Source organism: Aspergillus ochraceoroseus (assembly GCF_002846915.1).
Source record: "Aspergillus ochraceoroseus IBT 24754 chromosome Unknown P175scaffold_2, whole genome shotgun sequence".
Lineage (NCBI taxonomy): Eukaryota > Fungi > Ascomycota > Eurotiomycetes > Eurotiales > Aspergillaceae > Aspergillus > Aspergillus ochraceoroseus.
Genome location: NW_024468477.1, coordinates 1,615,560 through 1,632,773, shown reverse-complemented (window position 1 = coordinate 1,632,773; position 17,214 = coordinate 1,615,560). Strand labels below are relative to the sequence as shown.

The 17,214-nt window shown below is 50.5% G+C and overlaps 7 protein-coding genes and 1 non-coding gene across 8 annotated transcripts; 6 read left to right on the top strand and 2 right to left on the bottom strand.

The window, feature by feature from the left end:
- Window positions 1-23: 23 nt before the first annotated feature.
- P175DRAFT_0529747 (putative MFS sugar transporter) lies at window positions 24-1,750 on the bottom strand (the record flags this gene model as incomplete). Its single annotated transcript, XM_040899720.1, has 5 exons — window positions 24-364; window positions 434-957; window positions 1,011-1,248; window positions 1,313-1,653; window positions 1,710-1,750. The coding sequence occupies 5 exons, from the start codon at window positions 1,748-1,750 to the stop codon at window positions 24-26; spliced, it is 1,485 nt and encodes a 494-aa protein (XP_040754062.1).
- Window positions 1,751-4,475: 2,725 nt separating this feature from the next.
- On the top strand, window positions 4,476-5,317 carry P175DRAFT_0529745 (uncharacterized protein; the record flags this gene model as incomplete). Its single annotated transcript, XM_040899719.1, has 3 exons — window positions 4,476-4,512; window positions 4,570-4,621; window positions 5,161-5,317. The coding sequence occupies 3 exons, from the start codon at window positions 4,476-4,478 to the stop codon at window positions 5,315-5,317; spliced, it is 246 nt and encodes an 81-aa protein (XP_040754061.1).
- Window positions 5,318-5,820: 503 nt separating this feature from the next.
- On the top strand, window positions 5,821-7,057 carry P175DRAFT_0529744 (uncharacterized protein; the record flags this gene model as incomplete). Its single annotated transcript, XM_040899718.1, has 2 exons — window positions 5,821-6,375; window positions 6,467-7,057. 2 exons carry the CDS (start codon window positions 5,821-5,823, stop codon window positions 7,055-7,057), a joined length of 1,146 nt encoding a protein of 381 aa, XP_040754060.1.
- Window positions 7,058-9,009: 1,952 nt separating this feature from the next.
- Window positions 9,010-9,348, top strand: P175DRAFT_0507482 (uncharacterized protein; the record flags this gene model as incomplete). The annotated part of the gene is made up of 1 exon (XM_040898274.1): window positions 9,010-9,348. The coding sequence occupies one exon, from the start codon at window positions 9,010-9,012 to the stop codon at window positions 9,346-9,348; it is 339 nt and encodes a 112-aa protein (XP_040754059.1).
- A 394-nt stretch (window positions 9,349-9,742) lies between these two features.
- Window positions 9,743-9,832, top strand: P175DRAFT_0t44. The gene has a single exon. It is a non-coding gene; the product is annotated as a tRNA-Pro (tRNA).
- Window positions 9,833-10,263: 431 nt separating this feature from the next.
- On the top strand, window positions 10,264-12,771 carry P175DRAFT_0507481 (uncharacterized protein; the record flags this gene model as incomplete). Its single annotated transcript, XM_040898273.1, has 4 exons — window positions 10,264-10,294; window positions 10,360-10,488; window positions 10,528-10,783; window positions 10,842-12,771. The coding sequence occupies 4 exons, from the start codon at window positions 10,264-10,266 to the stop codon at window positions 12,769-12,771; spliced, it is 2,346 nt and encodes a 781-aa protein (XP_040754058.1).
- A 144-nt stretch (window positions 12,772-12,915) lies between these two features.
- Window positions 12,916-14,492, bottom strand: P175DRAFT_0433174 (putative nucleoside hydrolase; the record flags this gene model as incomplete). The annotated part of the gene is made up of 6 exons (XM_040893584.1): window positions 12,916-13,539; window positions 13,632-13,928; window positions 13,983-14,017; window positions 14,072-14,241; window positions 14,305-14,408; window positions 14,457-14,492. The coding sequence occupies 6 exons, from the start codon at window positions 14,490-14,492 to the stop codon at window positions 12,916-12,918; spliced, it is 1,266 nt and encodes a 421-aa protein (XP_040754057.1).
- Window positions 14,493-15,010: 518 nt separating this feature from the next.
- P175DRAFT_0453435 (uncharacterized protein) lies at window positions 15,011-16,497 on the top strand. Its single transcript, XM_040894544.1, has 2 exons — window positions 15,011-15,210; window positions 15,282-16,497. The coding sequence occupies exon 2, from the start codon at window positions 15,290-15,292 to the stop codon at window positions 16,478-16,480; it is 1,191 nt and encodes a 396-aa protein (XP_040754056.1). The 5' UTR covers window positions 15,011-15,210; window positions 15,282-15,289; the 3' UTR covers window positions 16,481-16,497.
- Window positions 16,498-17,214: the final 717 nt, after the last annotated feature.

Genomic DNA, 17,214 nt, shown 5'->3' with positions numbered 1-17,214 from the left:
TCCGCCGGGTCAGCTCCAGCCGCTTACTCCTTGTGAGTCACCTGCTGCTTCTCAGAGGTAATGAGATCCTCTCCATGGGTGACGTGGTTGGCGCCGCCGAACAGAGCATCGATTTCTTCCAGGGGAACCTGCTTGGTTTCGGGAATGAAGAAGTACACAAACACGGCGAGGAGGAAGTTGATGCCGGCGAACATGTAGAATGCGTAGAACCCACAGTTGTCGAGGAAGGTAGGGAAGAACTGCTGGAAGATGGTGTTGGCGACGTTCTGGGTCTGCGAAGCCATGCCGACGGCCTGGGCTCGAACGTTCATGGAGAAAATCTCCGACGTCCAGATCCACACCGTCGCGCCCCAGGAAGGTTTGTCTGTGATGGAAATTAGCGCGGGCCGTGATGGAGAGATCCTTATAGAATAGTATATAGGCGGAGACTCACAGAAGAATATGAATAGGAAGAGTAAGAACACAATGGATATACCAACAGGCTGTGTCTTCGCGCCTCCAGGTGATGATGGTGTTTCGGTCTCGACTGCGGCGACGATGATCATGCAGAGTCCCATGCCGATGGCACCGACAATAAGAAGGAATTTGCGTCCAAATCGGTCGATGATCCACACAGCGTTAAGCGTGAATAGAATGCCGAAAGTGGCGTTGAGGGCATTGATAAGAGCAATTTGGGAGGCCTGGGTGAACACCTTCTGGTAAATCTTGGTCGAGTACGAGTTCAAGCTACCTTGTCCAGTGATTTGCTGACCAGCGTTGATGACGAGGGCAAGAGCCATACGCTTGCGGAGGGATTTGTCCTTCCAGAGCGCCGAATAGTTTCCAGAGATCGCTTCCTTCTCATATTCAATGGCTTCCCGAATCCTCAACAGCTCGTCTTCGACCTCCTCCTCGGTCTCACGGACTTTCTGAAGTGCTGCACGAGCCTGGTCGATGTTGTTGCCGCGCTGGATATACCTATTTACGTGTTAGCCGGGTAGGGGTTTCCTTTTGGTGTCAAGGCTTCTCACCATCGAGGGCTGCCAGGAATAGTTGGCAGCAAGATGAGGATGAGGACTGGAACAAGGAGCTGGAAGATCACGACCATCTTCCAGTCCCACTCGCCCAGCTTTTTCGTATGTTTGGTGCAGGCATAATTCACCCAGAAGCAGATGAAGGATCCAACTGAGTAAAACATTTGCCAGAAAGTCATGATCTTTCCACGGATCTCAGGGGGCGCCAGTTCGCCAATGTAGATCGGACCGGAGGCTGTTGAAGGAGGAGCTTATCAGCGTGTGTCAAACAAGACAACAAACGCAACTGGATCACTTACTCAACGCAATACCCTGGCCAATACCAATGATGCATCGTCCAGCGAGGAAGCAAGCGATATTATGACGCGGTGCCCAAGCCTGCATGAATGTGGCGACAATGACAAAGGCACAACCAATGCCCATACCAACTTTCCGGCCCAAGAAGTCGGCAGTAGGACCACCTAGAAAGAAACCACCGAAAATGGCGCCGACTGTGTAGGCGGTATTGACAGCTCCGATCATGTTATTATCTGGATGATTAAAGTGGGCGACCCAATTTTTTGAGCCTTGAACGGAATTATATACGGAAGCATCATAACCATAAAGCACCATGCATGCTGCCGCCACGAGAGAAATGTACCTAAAAGATACTCAATCAGCCTCGGCCCTTTTCAAGTGAAGCCTTCTGTCACTTACCAGTTGAAGGCCCTCTTCGAGCCAGGGAACTTAATTGCCATTGGGATTGATGCTTGTTATTACAGCGGATGATCAGAAAAAGTGTGGCTGCTTGCTTGACTATTACCCAGGCCAGCCAGGGAGGTCAAAGGGTGCACACAGCAACTGGACTTTTAATATTTTTGCGATCCCTTGCAGGTATAAATAGGACGAAACCCAGCGAGGAGGATTCAGCCATTATTATATTAATTGTCTGGCGCCTCCCCAGTATAGTCAAGTGCATCCCCAGAGGACAATAACAAGTCGATTCGAGTCCCATGGGGAAACTCTCCCGGTGGGACTAGTATCCTCCCTGTAAGCCTGGATCAAGCCAGATCAGGGCCTCTGCAGTTTCTAAGTGGTGGGCTATCCGAAGACTGTCCAAATCCGAGCTGGAAATGAAGTTCGCCAGGGGGGTCTGGTCCGGTCCCTGGGGAAATCCGGGGTTCACATTCGAGGAAATTCTCCGCCGAAATCATTGCGTCCCGCTCGTATTTCCACGAATCAGCGATGGGGAGAACCGGTGTGAATATTGCAGAGTCCACCAATTGAATTCTTCGGCGGGGAAAACATCCGGGGGAAAAATGACCAGCAATAAGGATTCTAAGTTTGGAAAGTTGCGAATGGCAATGGAGAGACAGAGAGAGAATTGGAGGAGGATTCATCGTGGGTTTAGATGCCGACGGAGGAGTCACGGGGAAACCCCAGCCAGGGTAAAAGAAGCTATTTTAGCTTAGGCTCATAGGGAGCATGACTCCACGGCGGGCGCACGCACACTCGCATGATCTCAAATCCAAGCTCAATTTTTGGGGCAGGCTTCTCTTGACCAGGATCGAAAGAATATCGCGCGGAAAGAAAATTGGGTGATTTCCCCAGATCGAACCGCTGGGGAACTAATCCAGAGTCTGGGGAAGATGTGGGGACCAATCATTACTCTTCATTTCTATTTACACCCTCGCAGCTCGACTCACTCCACAAGCAGTCTCAGGGATTTATTGCGAATGAAGCGGATATCGCTGTGGAGGTAGTCGACCACATGACTAGCGAGTGCCGATTGCACTTGACAAAATTTAATTTTGCACTCAGAAGAGGCAAAATGGTGGGGACCTGAAGAATCGCATTAAGGCCCAGAGAATGCATTCTCTTAAAGACTCTCCCACCCGTGTCGTCAGACGAAAGCCGGAAAGATTAGTTAGGTACACTTCGCGCTCGGCCCGATGGTCTCCAACCAACCACTATCAATCCGTCCACGAAGCCACTACCAGTGAAGAAATAAGCATTATAATGCCACAGCAACCCTAGAACCAAACTTGTCACATAGGCCTCGCTACTAGGGGTCCTATATTAGCTCACAGAGCACTCTGATGCCCCTTGAAGAAGAATGAGATCGAGTGGAGAAGCGCCTCAGACAAGGATACTAATCTTCAATGGTATGACTCTTTTCTCCCCAGGTTAGCGTGACTTTGAATCTCAACGCAACGACGGCCGAAAGGATGACCGGTTGCTATGGTCCATGGCAGCAGCGATCTTGGAATTAATGATCTAAAAGTCTATTATTCATTTGTTCAGGTATTTGGGATTTTATCGCGAAAGATGTTGATCAAAAAGCATCCCAAACTAGTCCTGTATAGGCTTAAATCTCATCGCGTATCCACAATGGAATTGCTCCGCACTACATGGGTAAAATCCGGGGTTATACTAGTATACACCCTCAGACATCAAAATAATTGCTAATATCTGACATATTACACATTTATCCCCTTCCAGTCTGTATAGTTTTCACCACGAAAGCTCCCAATCCTCGCACGTTGATGATATAGAGGAGAACTTCTCCCGGGGCAAGATTAAGTAAAGGGGTTTTCTTTTCTTTTCGCTTTCTTATTGTACTGATCTCCACCTAACAACAATCCCAAGAAAGCCATTGGCATGAACAATCCATCTCATTTGGAATAAATAGACAACTCAAGAAAGCCGCATGCTCCTTTATAGGATTCGGCGTTCTCTAGCCTACCCAGCAAAGCTGATCTTGGGTTATGTGATTGTCAGTGCGGAACTCAGCTATACTGCGGAATCAGGACGAGTGTTTCGTGTTTCTCATGATACTGAGGTACGGAGGAGGGCTTTAGGTACAGACATAAGACAGGCTCTATCGCCTTGTTTACTGGACTTCAGAAAAGAAGAAGAAAAAGAAGTCCACCGGGAGGCAACAGAGGATATCAATCTAGGGATCTCGAGAAGCAAACATCCCGATGAATTGAGAACTTGAAAAGAGGGATTCGGAAATGTGATCTTTTATGTTGTTTCGATCCTTGAAGTTCTCCAATATTTGCTCGTTGGTGTTGTTTACTCCTGATATCCTATTTGGGGGTCCCAAGTATTAGTATTACCTAGGTATTCTAAACATCGTCTTTGTGGCCAAGTGGGATTAGAAAGGGGGGGGAAACACTGGTCATAGAGTAAAGACGCCATGGCACATAATAATAGTTCAGGAATTACTGTCTGCCAGGGCGTACAAAAGCTTTTCTGGGCTAGTTATTTATTGTGTATTGATTGGGGTTCTGGACACTTTATGCTAGGTGAGTGTTCGTTTCTTTAGCTTGAAAGAACTTGCTTATTGAATTAGAGTAGGAATAGGAATGTCGATAAATTGAGATTGCGGGGTACGCCTCATGGCGCTGGATATTTATTCTAGAAGGCCTCGCTACAGACTGGCCAGGATAATATTACAATCACGGCTAATAGCTCATGATGGACTTCGGTATCGTCAGACTGGATATGCCGTGTCGTTCGTTACGCCAGCTATCCTCAAACAATTAGGTTGGACTGACTGACATCTGGGCAGGGGTCCTGGGCATCCCGGTATATGTGGTGACGGGAATTGCCCTTTCAATGGCGTATAGGAGTTGATGGAAGCACCGGTATGGAGTTAGTCTAGGGATGACTTGGGGTTGTGGTGTCCCTCTCGTGTCTCATATTTCTGTGGTATCCGGCCCACGAAAGGTAACCCAATTCATCAGAAAAAGAAGGAAGACTCTGTGCCCAGGGAGGAAAACTCTCACACGAGACACTGCGGGACTTTCCCCAAACCAGGTTAACCACGATAAGGCCTCAGACGGTTAACTCCAATGATAAATCCCCGTGTCAGCATGACAGTCCAATAAGGGGCAAGGTCAGAGGTTGCGTGCTCTCGTGATTCCCTAAAAAAGACAGTCAGGACAGGGACAATTCGTAAGTTTTATTGGGCAATAATACCAACTTGTATGTAGTCCACCATCCTCCGTCCAAGAAATTCACATGGATCAATTGAGAGTTGCCAATCAACGTCTACACCGAGTGAACATGGTCCCATTGAGCGGACATCTCGGTAACATACCCCGCGGCATTGAGAAGGCTATATTCCAAGCAAGGGACAACGCTCGACACAACCTTTCAGAGCCGGGAACTGGAGCACGAGCCCCAATTCTCTGGACGAGTTGGCCCCAGGCAACGGGTCTCGTGCTTGTGGCGTTCAACCAATGAAAACCCCATCTTCTACCGCGTGGGCTCTCCCAAGCACGCGACACCAACTACACCTGAAGGACTTTTGGTAAAGCTTCCTCGACACTTGAAACCCACCATGTACCACCCACTATAAACTCATCCCCCCCGTCGATCGCCCATTTCCCGTCCTCTGCAGACTGCTGCTGCATCGCAATCCCACGACTCTTTCCGACCGTGTACCATGGCTCTTCCACTTTCCCCCCCTTCTCTCTCTGTTGCCACTTCTAGTATGTTGCTACTGTTGCCTGAAGTATAGAGAGGAAGATTCCAACGAGTACTTCTATCGTCACCGATCCCGTCATCGGATACCTCAACTCTCCACGCGCTGGTTATATTTCCTTCCAAGCCCAGGCAAAAAAAAAAAAAAAAAGGACTGGAATTCAACCAGGCGGTTCTTGTCCTACATTGTTTCAGCGATCCCTCCCTCTTTTCCTTATCTCTCCCCCCTCTCTCTGTCTCTTTCTCCTCGTTTAATACTAGTTCTGAGCATTGTTCCGTCCCTTGTTTTCCTCTTCAAACCATGTCACGTTCCCGCTTCCCTCCTACGCCCGCCATGTCTGGAGAGCTTATCATCAAGGAACAGACAACGGTCGATGGGTCAGATACATTTGCCCTTCCTCCGGCTGCTCTAAGTCCGTCGAAGATGAATACCACTAGTCGACGCTCCTCCAAGTCAGATCCCTCGCTGTATTTTCCCGCATCTCCCACCTCACCACGCCTAGACCCGGGCCGCAATGCGAACCCTCCTCCCCAGGCTGGTTTCAAGAGGCCCCTGGAGGATCTTGACCTCCCGCCACCTCCAACTCGCACCCGCAAAATCATCCAGATGAAACCTAAAACACAGAGCTCCCCTAAGCCTGCCACGGCGTCCAGCAAACCTGCCGCCAAAGGAAATGCAAAAGCACCTTCCAACGGTGCTACACCAGCTGCCAACAAGAAAAAGCAGCCAAGTGCCACGAGTGCTGCTGGTCGGAAAATCGCTAGAAAAACCGCTCACAGCTTGATTGAACGACGACGAAGGTCGAAGATGAACGAGGAGTTTGCAACCTTGAAGAACATGATTCCAGCCTGCCGAGGCCAGGATATGCACAAACTCGCTATCCTTCAGGTTCGTCACTTGCTAGCGCAGTTCTGCTTCCTTTTTTTTTTTTTTTTTTTTTGGGGGGGGGAGTTCTTTTTCTGACTTAGCTCGTTTTCAGGCCAGCATTGACTACGTCAACTACCTCGAGAAGTGTATCCAAGACCTCAAAACCGGAGGTGACCACAAGCAACCCATCCACCAGACCATGCCACATGCCCCGTTATCACCCATATCTCCCGAAGTTCTAGGGGAGATTAAGGGCCATACATATTCAGCTTCGGTGTCACCGGAATTGCCTGCAGATGGCATTACAACTCACGGCACTTCGCCTATGTATTCCCCCCGAAGTCGCATTCCATCGATCAGTACAGCGACAGAAATCCCAACGTCCGTTCTTCCCAGTCCCGCCCTAGGACCCATCTACGCTTCCGAGCGTACGATGAGCTCGGCCCAGAGCTCATGGGCCTTGCCATCATCTTCCAGAACCTCTCCCGCGATCCAACCGCGGTTCTCCAACGCCTCTTCTGCCGACATGGACCACGAGGCCTCTGCTGCTCTGCTCATGCTAAACAGGGACTGTCGGGGATCTATTGACTCTGGCCATGAGGGGTCTGTAAGCTCCCCATCTATCCTGCGAGACGAGAACAAGTTCCAACTGCTGGAAACGCAGAGGAAAAAGGGAATGAGCGTGAAGGATTTGTTGTCTTAGATTTTGGGGGGGGGGGCAATATTATTTCCAAAAGGAGTGAAATGTGGTTGGTTGATTGGTGTTTGGTGTTAGGGTTTTAAGGAGGTTAAGTGGAGCGGTTGTGTACATTTTCTGATTTATATAAATTATATGCTGGACATGAATATTTACTACTACACTACATTATCAACAAGTAGTATAGTGTAGTACAATACAGCCATCCTTGAAATCATCACCCATACACAATTACACATATAATACTCTATAGTTATGCAGACTTATTTTGCTGCCCCGCCGCCAAGACTTTAGTCTAGATAGCTTAATGAGGCAAATTATTAACATACATGACCAAAGTAGTAACCAAGTTAACTACTAACTTAGCTGATAGTTACAAGTAAAGAAGATAGGCTCTAGAGGTAGAAGTCTTAGGTTCGCATCTAGGGCGCGCTGCTTTTTCAACTAGCGAATAGACACAAGGACTCTCTACTAATGCGCTGTGTTATCACATGCGTTCCAAATTCATCATAGAGGAATAACTATTGTTATCTCCCTTTACATACTCATAAAGGGCTTCCCCCATCATGATGGATGTGCAAGCTACACAGTATATATGCAATGTAATGATCACCATGCAGGGGATTTGCAACACAGAGTTCCCTGGGATTGTAATTGCATCGGGTATAAAGTCGCCCGTGGTCGGGACAGGTTGAAGTCATCCGGTACATACATATATCAGGCTCGTCAGCTATACGGACCAAATATCCGTTGCATTCCTCCAACTAGCGGTTGATACTAGATAGAGGAGGGGGGAAGGTCTTTTTTTTTTTTTTTTTTTTTTTTTTTTTAACTAGTGCCCTTACCCTGGTGACTGTCGCATGATCCTCTGATGTGAGCGAGTTCAAAGAACACTATCTGTTTAGAAAGGCTCTGTTCGCTCGCGGGTTTTCTGGTGATCCAGGGAGGTGGTTGGCTATGTACAACAGAGTGCCCCGCACGAGGGAGTATGGATGTAGTTTGCTCCAGTCCAGTACTCCAAAGTACTCCGTTACGAAGTAAAGAATGCAATCCAACCCGAATCACGATTATTAGACTTTTTCCATCGGGAACGTGGGCAAGCCAAAGTCTGCGATTGCGTTCTGATGCCGCAACCGAACAAGACTTCGCTAAGGAAAGCCCATATCCAGACTAGGGACGATCATGGAATCGTAATCTGCATTCGTGACGTAGAAATCATCCATGCATAGTAGAACTTGATTAGTGCACGCTGTACGCGCGGTCTATTGAGTTTCGTGTAGCAGACTGGAAACCCCCAGGCACGAGGAATTCCCTCTTATCTTGTCTGGATGCAGGGAGAGACGGAGCAGGGTCCAGACTCTATTGATGTGATCGGAATCCCAATTCAAAATACTCGACTCTTTTTCATCCGATTTAGATAGAAAGATAAAAAAAATAAAATAAAAAAAAATTAAAGAATTCCCGAGTCATTCGTGGAAAGATGAATGACGGGAACTCTGGCCATCTAATGATGTCAGACAGTGCACGGAGGAAATGTGTATAAATGGGTTCCTTTCTTTCCTTTCTTTCCGTACGAGAAAGAAGACTGCAATCATCTCCTTCCCTCTCCTGTCCGCTCCTCTCCTTTCTCTTCTCCCGATCATCATGCCAAGCGCATAGTGTAACCTCTTCTAGGCTATCATTGATGAAGTTAGCCACCCATCATCCGTCTCTCTCTGTTTCTTCTTTCCTGAAGCCTTTCTCGGCCCGCTACGTTGCGAGTGCCCGAAATGGAAAGGCAGACTCCATTGGCGTCGTCCATATTACCGATAGTAATCTGATTACGAATAGGATCAGAGATCCCCCTCCCAAGCGATGTAAGTCAAGACTCTCTCTCTCTCTCTCTCTCTCTCTCTCTCTCTCTATATATCTCTCCCTTCCCTCTTATCTTCTATTTCTAACCCTAAGCAGACTCCATCATGGCTAGGTTTCGCTCTCATCAACGAAAGAAGAGTGCAAGGTCTATTGCTTCAGAAGACCCCTGGAAGGTCGACACCCCCTTTGGACCACCTCGCATCACAACCCATTACTTCCCCGGAAGTGGTATCCGACGAATCCGCAATACGCTCTCTAAACTATCCCCCTCTGCGCGTGCCGAACGAGAACTCCTCCGGCAAAAGAACCGATACAAGATCCCCTTGACGGAACGGAACATGGATACATTTGTGACGGAGCAGGAGTTCACCGATGCCCGTTATCCAGACCAACACACGAACGAGTTGCATATAGCCGCTTGGCTGGATCGACTATCCTCCTGAATAAACACTCCTTGCATTGCCCGCTCCCTCCGCCCCAGTCGAGGTCGGTCTTACTGTCTCCCTGCATCGACTCCGCTCGACCCGACCGTGGCAATCGATACCACACCCCAAGGCTGTCAAGTCCCAGGGTCATTTGATCCTCTAACCTTACTGGACTCGAGTTTAATCATGCCTGCCTGCCCCTCGTGTCCATGCAGTCTGGCACATCATCCGCTTGCGCATCCTGCCTTGGCGCGAACGTCATTGCTCTAGCGCAGTTGCCAAGTTATTATGCAAGTCGATGCCATCCGGCCCGCCATTGCCGCTCACGAAAAGAAAAGAAAAGAAAAGCAAGCTCCCTCTGGTTGAGCGCCGGGTAAGAATCACTGTTATGATTTGTCATCCATCGATCAAGGCCCGGGTGGTCTAGTGGTATGATTCTCGCTTAGGGATTTAACCCAAGCATATCTGCGAGAGGTCCCGCGTTCGATCCGCGGCTCGGGCCAAGACACCGTTTTTATTTTTGGTTATTCTTTTGGGTAGGAGTTGGGATACCCATTGTTTGGAACATGTACGGAGTGCATGTCAGTTTTGGTTGGTTAGTGCTTCAGCTGTTAGATATATTTTGCTGGTATGGTAGTTAGTTAGTATACACACCACACAACCTAGTTTTAGAGGCACTCGTTTCCGACATTGTATATATTTTATATTATTTTTATCGTAATAAACCCATGCATGATAAATAAATCCAATTAGCTACCTCTCTTGTTATAACAGAATTAATATATATATATATATACATATCTACCTACCTACATACATACATTCTGGTAGCCGAGAGGGGTAATTAATCTCAATCAACCCCAACATATTCCCCTCTTCTCGACCACAAGAACAACAAACAAGTAGATAGATATACCGTGGACCAATCCTGACATGCTGAAACCCCAAAAGGTCGCTATTATAGGTTAGTAGAAGTACATAACGGCTACCTTGCCTACATATCCTCTCTCTCCCACTAACGAACTCCAGGCGCAGGCCCCTCTGGCCTAGTCATGGCCAAGACCCTTCTACATAACTTCCCAGAAGGAACCTTCTCCCCCACTGTATTCGAACAGCATTCCAAGGTTGGCGGTCTATGGTCTGTTGATTTCCCCTCTGGTGGTGGCGGGACAGATTCCCCCCCGCCGAAACGAGGAGGACTCGTGGATCCATTGATGCGGACCAATCTGAGTCGGTTCACTGTTGCGTTCTCGGATCTGGCGTGGGGCTCTGTTCTCCAGGGGGAGCGGGTTCCGATGTTTCCTCGGGCTGGGCAGGTAGGGTTGTACCTGGAGAAGTATGCAGAGCGGTATCTGGCTGCGGATGTGCTGCGGGTGGGGTGTAGGGTGATTCGGACTGTGCGGGAGCAGAGGCCTGGGGATGGGCGGTGGAGGGTGGAGTGGAATTCACACAGGTAATGATGATGCATGGGTTTTGTCGAATAGTGATTGGTAGCTCATACCTTGTTACAGGAAGGAGGAGGTCGAATCGGAACGATTTGATTTCCTTGTCGTAGCCTCTGGGCATTTCCGAACCCCGTATATCCCGGATATCCCTGGGATGAACGACTTCATGGAGAATGTCATCCATAGCTCAGAGCTCCAAAGTGCAGCAGATGCACAACGCCTGCTTGAAAAGTCAAAGTCCCCGTCAAAACCTGGGGGAAGCCCGGGAAAGCTCGTCGTCGTTGGCGGGAGTATGTCTGGCACCGAGGCTGCTTCTGCACTTGCTCTGCACGTCTCGTCATCCCGGTTGGATTCCCGACCAGGCTCTCCAGAGCGAAACGAAGGAGCCGCGAACCCCGAGGTGCATCACATCTGCACGCGGCCCTACTGGGTTCTCCCGACCTATTTGCCTCGGCGATCCTCGCGCGATGAGCGTCAAGCACACACAATGCCCTTCTTACCGCTCGACCTGGTCCTGTATGATCTAGGTCGACGCGCCCCGGGAGCCGTGGAGTTTGCACTCGGTCCGACATCACCAGACCAAGTCTCTAGCGGAAACCAGTATTTCACGTCCCTGCTCGGGAACGAGTATAGCCGGATTGGCGGAATTGGCACCGCCGCTGGAGATCCCAGACCTGCCTGGGTAACGATCGGAGACGACTACGCAGAGTACGTTCGATCGGGGGCGATCAAAATCACCACGGGCCGAGCCTGCACCGTGCATTCTTCTCCGTCAGGCCGGGCGACAATCGACATCCAGCTCTCTGATGGACGAACGGGCTCGCTTGAAAATGTAGCGGCCATAGTAATGGCCACGGGGTTTACGCCGTTCGAGTCTCTCTCCTTCCTGCCAGAAGACGTACTATCCCTCCTCGAGTTCTCGCACAACGACCAGTTCCTCCCGCTGATCCTGGACGGCAAAGGAAGTTCGCACGCCGACATCCCAGACCTAGGCTTCGTCGGGTTCTACAGAGGCGCATTCTGGGGTCCTATGGAGATGCAGGCCCAACGCTTAGCCGAGCAATGGGCCCGCAGGGACCAAAACAGCGAGAGTTCCCTCCAAGCAGGTGAACTCAACGACCGGACCAGAGAGAGACAACAGGTGCGTGCGTTCCGAAACGCCGATCCCACCGTCTCCCGCGGCCAGTTCCCCATGGCAGACTACGTAGGGCTCATGGAGTCGTTTGCGACGGAACTGAGTAAACCGCGTATCCCGATCCCCGGGCTTGCGGGACAACCGGGCCCTGTAGCTCCTGTTCGGTACGCGGCAAGATCTGACTGCCACGGCGCCCAGTCCACCCACGACGAAATCCAGAACCTACGACAGGTGCTGCTACCGGGTTCCGGGCCTGACTCGAGCTTACCTTGCACGGGCACGGGAACCGCCATGGCGATTTTCCGCGCCTTACACGGCCAATGGAAGTTCACGAGAGCCGCGAGCAGCAGCAGCAGCAGCTCAAGCCAAGTGGCGGACGCTGAACGGGGGGACCAAGTCTCCGGACAGGCAACGTTCCAACCTCGATACCCATCGAGTCCAGGGTACGAAAGGGAGTACGTCTACAAGGAGACCGGATCCGACCCCGACAGCGATACCCAAGCCACACAGTCCACCTGGCGGCTCTACGAGGACACCTCGATCCCAGGAAACGGCGCCCAGATTCTCATCTGGGCCCCCGACCCCACCCGATCGCCGAACGAAGCCCCAGAACCGGTGCACGAGCTGAGGATTCTGCCCGCGGAGCTGGACTCCACGGGTCCGCATGGACGGGGGGATTTGATAGTTCGCACGAGGGATGTCCGTCCACCTGGGTCATGCGGGGATCTGCACGAGTATAGCTTTCATCTGAACGGGGTTGCTATCTCGTCGTGGGAACATGCTGTGTTGCAGAACCCGGGAGGTGGTGGAGGAGGAGGAGGAGGAGGAGTGGAGCGAAGCAAGACGGTATATGAGAGGTGATGGACTTCGCTCGAGCTTGGAATGAATGAATATACCTTTCATTTTCCTTTTGAGTCGATGATAATGATTTTTACTACTTACTTACTGTATTGATATTACATGATAGATCCCAAAGCAAGAGAAAAAAAAAGAACAACCCAACACCTAGGAAAAGATTCTGTCCATAAGAATCCCCCCAAAGGTGGTTTCCACAGGAGACTGATCCATTCTCCACACCCGATTCCCGGCGCGCGCGCTTAACCAAAGCCCATGATCGCTCGAGCTTTCCTCGTCTCCTTCGATAGGATGTCGGTCCCGTCGGTCGACCACACACAAGCCCCGCGTCCACTGGCCCGTTGTTTCCACCCGGATATCCTCCGGCGACGTCGCGGAGGGCTTCCATCCCCCGTCCTCTGCCGTGATGGCATACCAGACACAGACCGGGTCGTGGAGACTCAGCTCCGCGCTGTCTCCGTTCTGCTTGGGGTGGAGCCTCTCCAGCGTGGCGAAGGTGTGGGCCATAAACGCCGAGACCCAGGTCGCGAGAGGCGACCCCGCCTCTAGCAGCGGCGTGATTGTTGACCGGAATTGGCCGCGGGTCAGATTATGGCGGAGCGTGATGTCGAGAGGGAACAGTCGCACGGTGAGCTGTTTGCCGAGACTGGCTGGGTACACTGGTAGACTCGTTCCCGGGGGGATGGTGCTCCGGGGCGAGGGCGAGGTAAGAGCATACACCCGAGCTGCGGCGAATGCGTCCGCGTAGGAGTTGAACTCCGCTACTGGGGTGACCTGTTTTTTTTTTTTTTTTTTTTTTCGTTCTGCCTTTTAGCATGAGCGCTGATGGGGAGATAGAGGTGGTAAAAAAAAAAAAAAATTCTCACGTTTCCAGGTTCGGAAATGGCTCCTCCCATGACTACGACTTCCTTTGCACGGAGGAATGTCTCTGGGTCTGCAGCTGAAGCCAAGGCCAGGTTGGTGAGAGGGCCCACGGCAACGATGGAGACCGTGTCCGGGTCGTTCTCCCGCAGGACACGGAGGATCTCTTCGTGCGCACGGCGCTTTGAAGGGATGAAGGACTGCTGGTGGGCACCGCCTGTGGGGACAGGATCGATCTCAGTAGGCTCGGAAGTTGGGTCGAAGAGATGCTCCCAGGCTTCCGTGGGAGTAAAGTGAGGGTGCTGGATCCGTGTGAGCTCAGTCGTCCCGAAAGAGGGAGGCTTTGTTATGCTTACGCTGGCATGGATTCCGCCTAGACCATCCGTTCCATCTACATTGAATTAGTGACCAGGGAAGAAGAGAGCCGAGCGCGAGGGGATTTCACGAAAGTAGTCTGCTAGCATCTTTTGGTCCTCGAGAGGATCCTCTGCTCCGACGGCAACAATCGGAGGGTGGGCTCGCAACGCCTCGAAGCCTTGGGGGCGGCCTTTCTCGAGACGCCACTGCATCTCCTTTTCAAGGATATGGAACATTGAAACAACATTTCGCAGGCAGCTGTATTCATCAGGATGTCACACGTGCGATATGGATGCAACGGTTGAGAGACTCCAGACTCACCTCTTGACTTCGATATTACCGAACGTTAATGAAATCAGTAAGACCTCGACCTCTTCTGACGTTGCAGATAGAGCCAGGAGGAGAGCGAGGATGTCATCGATACCCTTGTTCAATTAGAGCAGTTTATATGATGGTTTTTGGGGGAGACTTACAGGATCGGTATCGATGATAATCTTCTTCTTGGGCATAGTTATGATTGATGATTTTGGGGTTCGTTTCTTATGTAGTTGGATGGAAGATGAAAGGAAAGGTGGGATGCGATGTGTCTTGACAATGGTTCTCTATCAGAGTCTATCTACCTAGGTAATATTCTTGTGTTAACAGAGGCACTTTAATTCTATTCTGTCTTTCTTTCTTTCTCTCTACCAAATAGTATTATCTTTTCTCTGTATACCACGATACTTACTGGTCGATCCTCCTCCCGGTTGTGTTTCCTGCGCCCATCCCCCTTTTTTTTTTTTTCAAAAAAACCACCACAACGTGTTGTCTAGAACTTTCCCCCAAGAGAATTGAAATCCCCGGAGCTGAGGATAACAACCGTTGTGATTCTATCCTCAGTTGTGCCGTTCTTCTAACAGAAAAGGAGCGATTGTTGAGTTCGGTCTTCGGCGTCCGTGTGGCAATCTGGCCTTTCAGCGCAGTTGGCCGCCTTTTTACCCCCTTTGTCTTCAACAACAACTCACTTCCCTTTCTCTTAACTAACTAACTCTCGGCAACCCGATGACTGAAAACTGAATTGGGATCCTTGCGAGAGATCGCTTCTACCGATCTGAACCTTTTCTTTTCTTTCCCCCCCCCCCCTAGCTACTGAGCTGTCGCCGCGAGCTATCCCACTCCGGCCGCACAGCATCCATCCCGAACCCTGCCACGATCCTGTTACGTTGACTTGAGATCACTTCAAGAAACGTGAGTTCCTGGTACCCACACCTGAGCGCCAATGTACTAAAGGTTACTTACTCCCCTGGCTCTCGTTCTAGCTTTTACGATGATGAATCCTTATCTGAGCTGGGCAATTGTCCTGGTCGTCGCCGGGGGCCTAGGATGGTACTACAATGACACCAATGCCAAGGGCAAGACCCCTGTAAAGCCCCTCGCAGAGAAGACAGAGAGCGCACCCAGCGCGAAGAAACAAAAACGAAAGGTCAAGAAATCTCCCGAACCTTCGCCTGCGCCCGCCCCATCCAGTGAAAAACCCACCTTTGAGTTCAAGGCTCCGGAGGTCGATACGCAGGATGAGGAAATTGATCGCAAGGAGATGGCAAAGCGCTTTGCCGCTGTGAAGAATGGCACTTCTTCTCAGTTTGCCGACGGTGAAAGCAAGTCCCAGAAGAAGAAGAAGAAGACGACCAAGGCCGCGGCCGTTCCCCCCCAGCCCGAAGCCAGCAACAACGAGCGCTCTGCCTCCCGTGTTTCTACTAGAACTTCCTCCACCACTGGCGCGGACGCTGATGATGACCTCTCCCCCGCTGGTTCCCCCCAGGTGAACCCTACCGTCTCCTCTACCGGCTACGTCTCCGACATGCTCGAAGCCCCTGCCGCCCCTGGCGCATCTGTCCTCCGCGTTACCGGCTCTATGGACTCGGATTCTCAGAAGAAGAAGGCCAAAAACCAGTCCTTTAAGCCGGTAGAAACCAAGAAGCAGCGCCAGCAACGCTTGAAGAACGAGGCTCGTAAGCAGCAGGTCCAGGAGGCCGAGGAGCAGCGACGCAAGCTTCTTGAGAAGCAGCTACACACTGCCCGCGAGTCGGAACGCCGTGAGGCTGCCAAGTCTACTCCAGCTCCCCAGACCAATGCCTGGCAAGTTCAGGAGACTCCCCAGGCCGTCAATGGTACGCCCGAGGCCGCTCAGAGCACCCGGGCTCCTCAGACCGCCAAGGTGGAGCTTCTGGACACCTTTGAGCCCGGACTTCCTTCTGAGGAAGAGCAAATGCGCATTCTTGGCGCCACCGATGATGCCTGGACTACGGTGTCCAGCAAGAAGACCAAGAAGAAGGGTGGCAAGGACGAAAGTGAGGTCAGCGCGTCTGAAAGCCAGCCAGCTCCTATCCCCGCTCCTATTTCTACTTCTGCTCCCGCTCCGGTTGAGCCTAAGGTGAAGGTCACACCCACCTATCTCCCTGATATTCTTCAATCCAAAGAGAAGGGTCATCCTCTTGACTCCGACTGGGCTGCTTGAGCCCCTCCCCCCCCCCCCACATTTCTCCCCACAACATGTAACCTTGATATATCCAGGGACAGCAACTCCCCACCCATCTGGAGTACTCACACCCGACCTGTACTTATTAACCTTTTGGCACCGGCGTTCTGATGTTAATCAATATACCAAAAAGGGCACACCGCTATTGGAGATGATTATGAAAGAGAGAGAGAGAGAGAGAGAGAGAAAACCCAAAACCCAAATTCAGAAGCAACCCCAAATAATAAAAAAAAAAAAAAGAAAGAAAAGAGACACAAAATTCGAATCCTGTATTTTTCCATGTTTTTGTTCCGGTCCCTTTTCTCTTTTTTTTTGTTGTTCTCACATACTTTTTTCTGAGATCGATATGTCTTTTTTCTGGCCATCACCTGTATCTTATTCTACCCAACACTCAAGGAGTGATCACTACTGGCTAAATTACTGAAAAGGATTTATATTATTGACCCGAGTGTAGCGAAATATTTCATAGAGTGAAGATGTTATAGCCTCATCAGACAGGGTCTTTGAGACACGTGCATGTTTGCCTCATATGCAAACAGAGTTTTGATAGTTAGTTACTTGAGCCCCCATTTTATAAATGACACGCTTATACTCTATTCTAATATCTTAACCCTTAAGAAGTGCTTGAATGATGGGCATAAGACCATTTTCTAGTGCTCAATCTATCTATTCACCTTGAGAAAGTGGAAAGTGATTCATATTCTCCTCCAGTT

What these genes read in the sequence shown, in the direction of transcription:
- P175DRAFT_0453435 (XM_040894544.1), top strand. Translation starts at nt 15,290, where the DNA reads ATGATGAATCCTTATCTGAGCTGGGCAATTGTCCTGGTCGTCGCCGGG.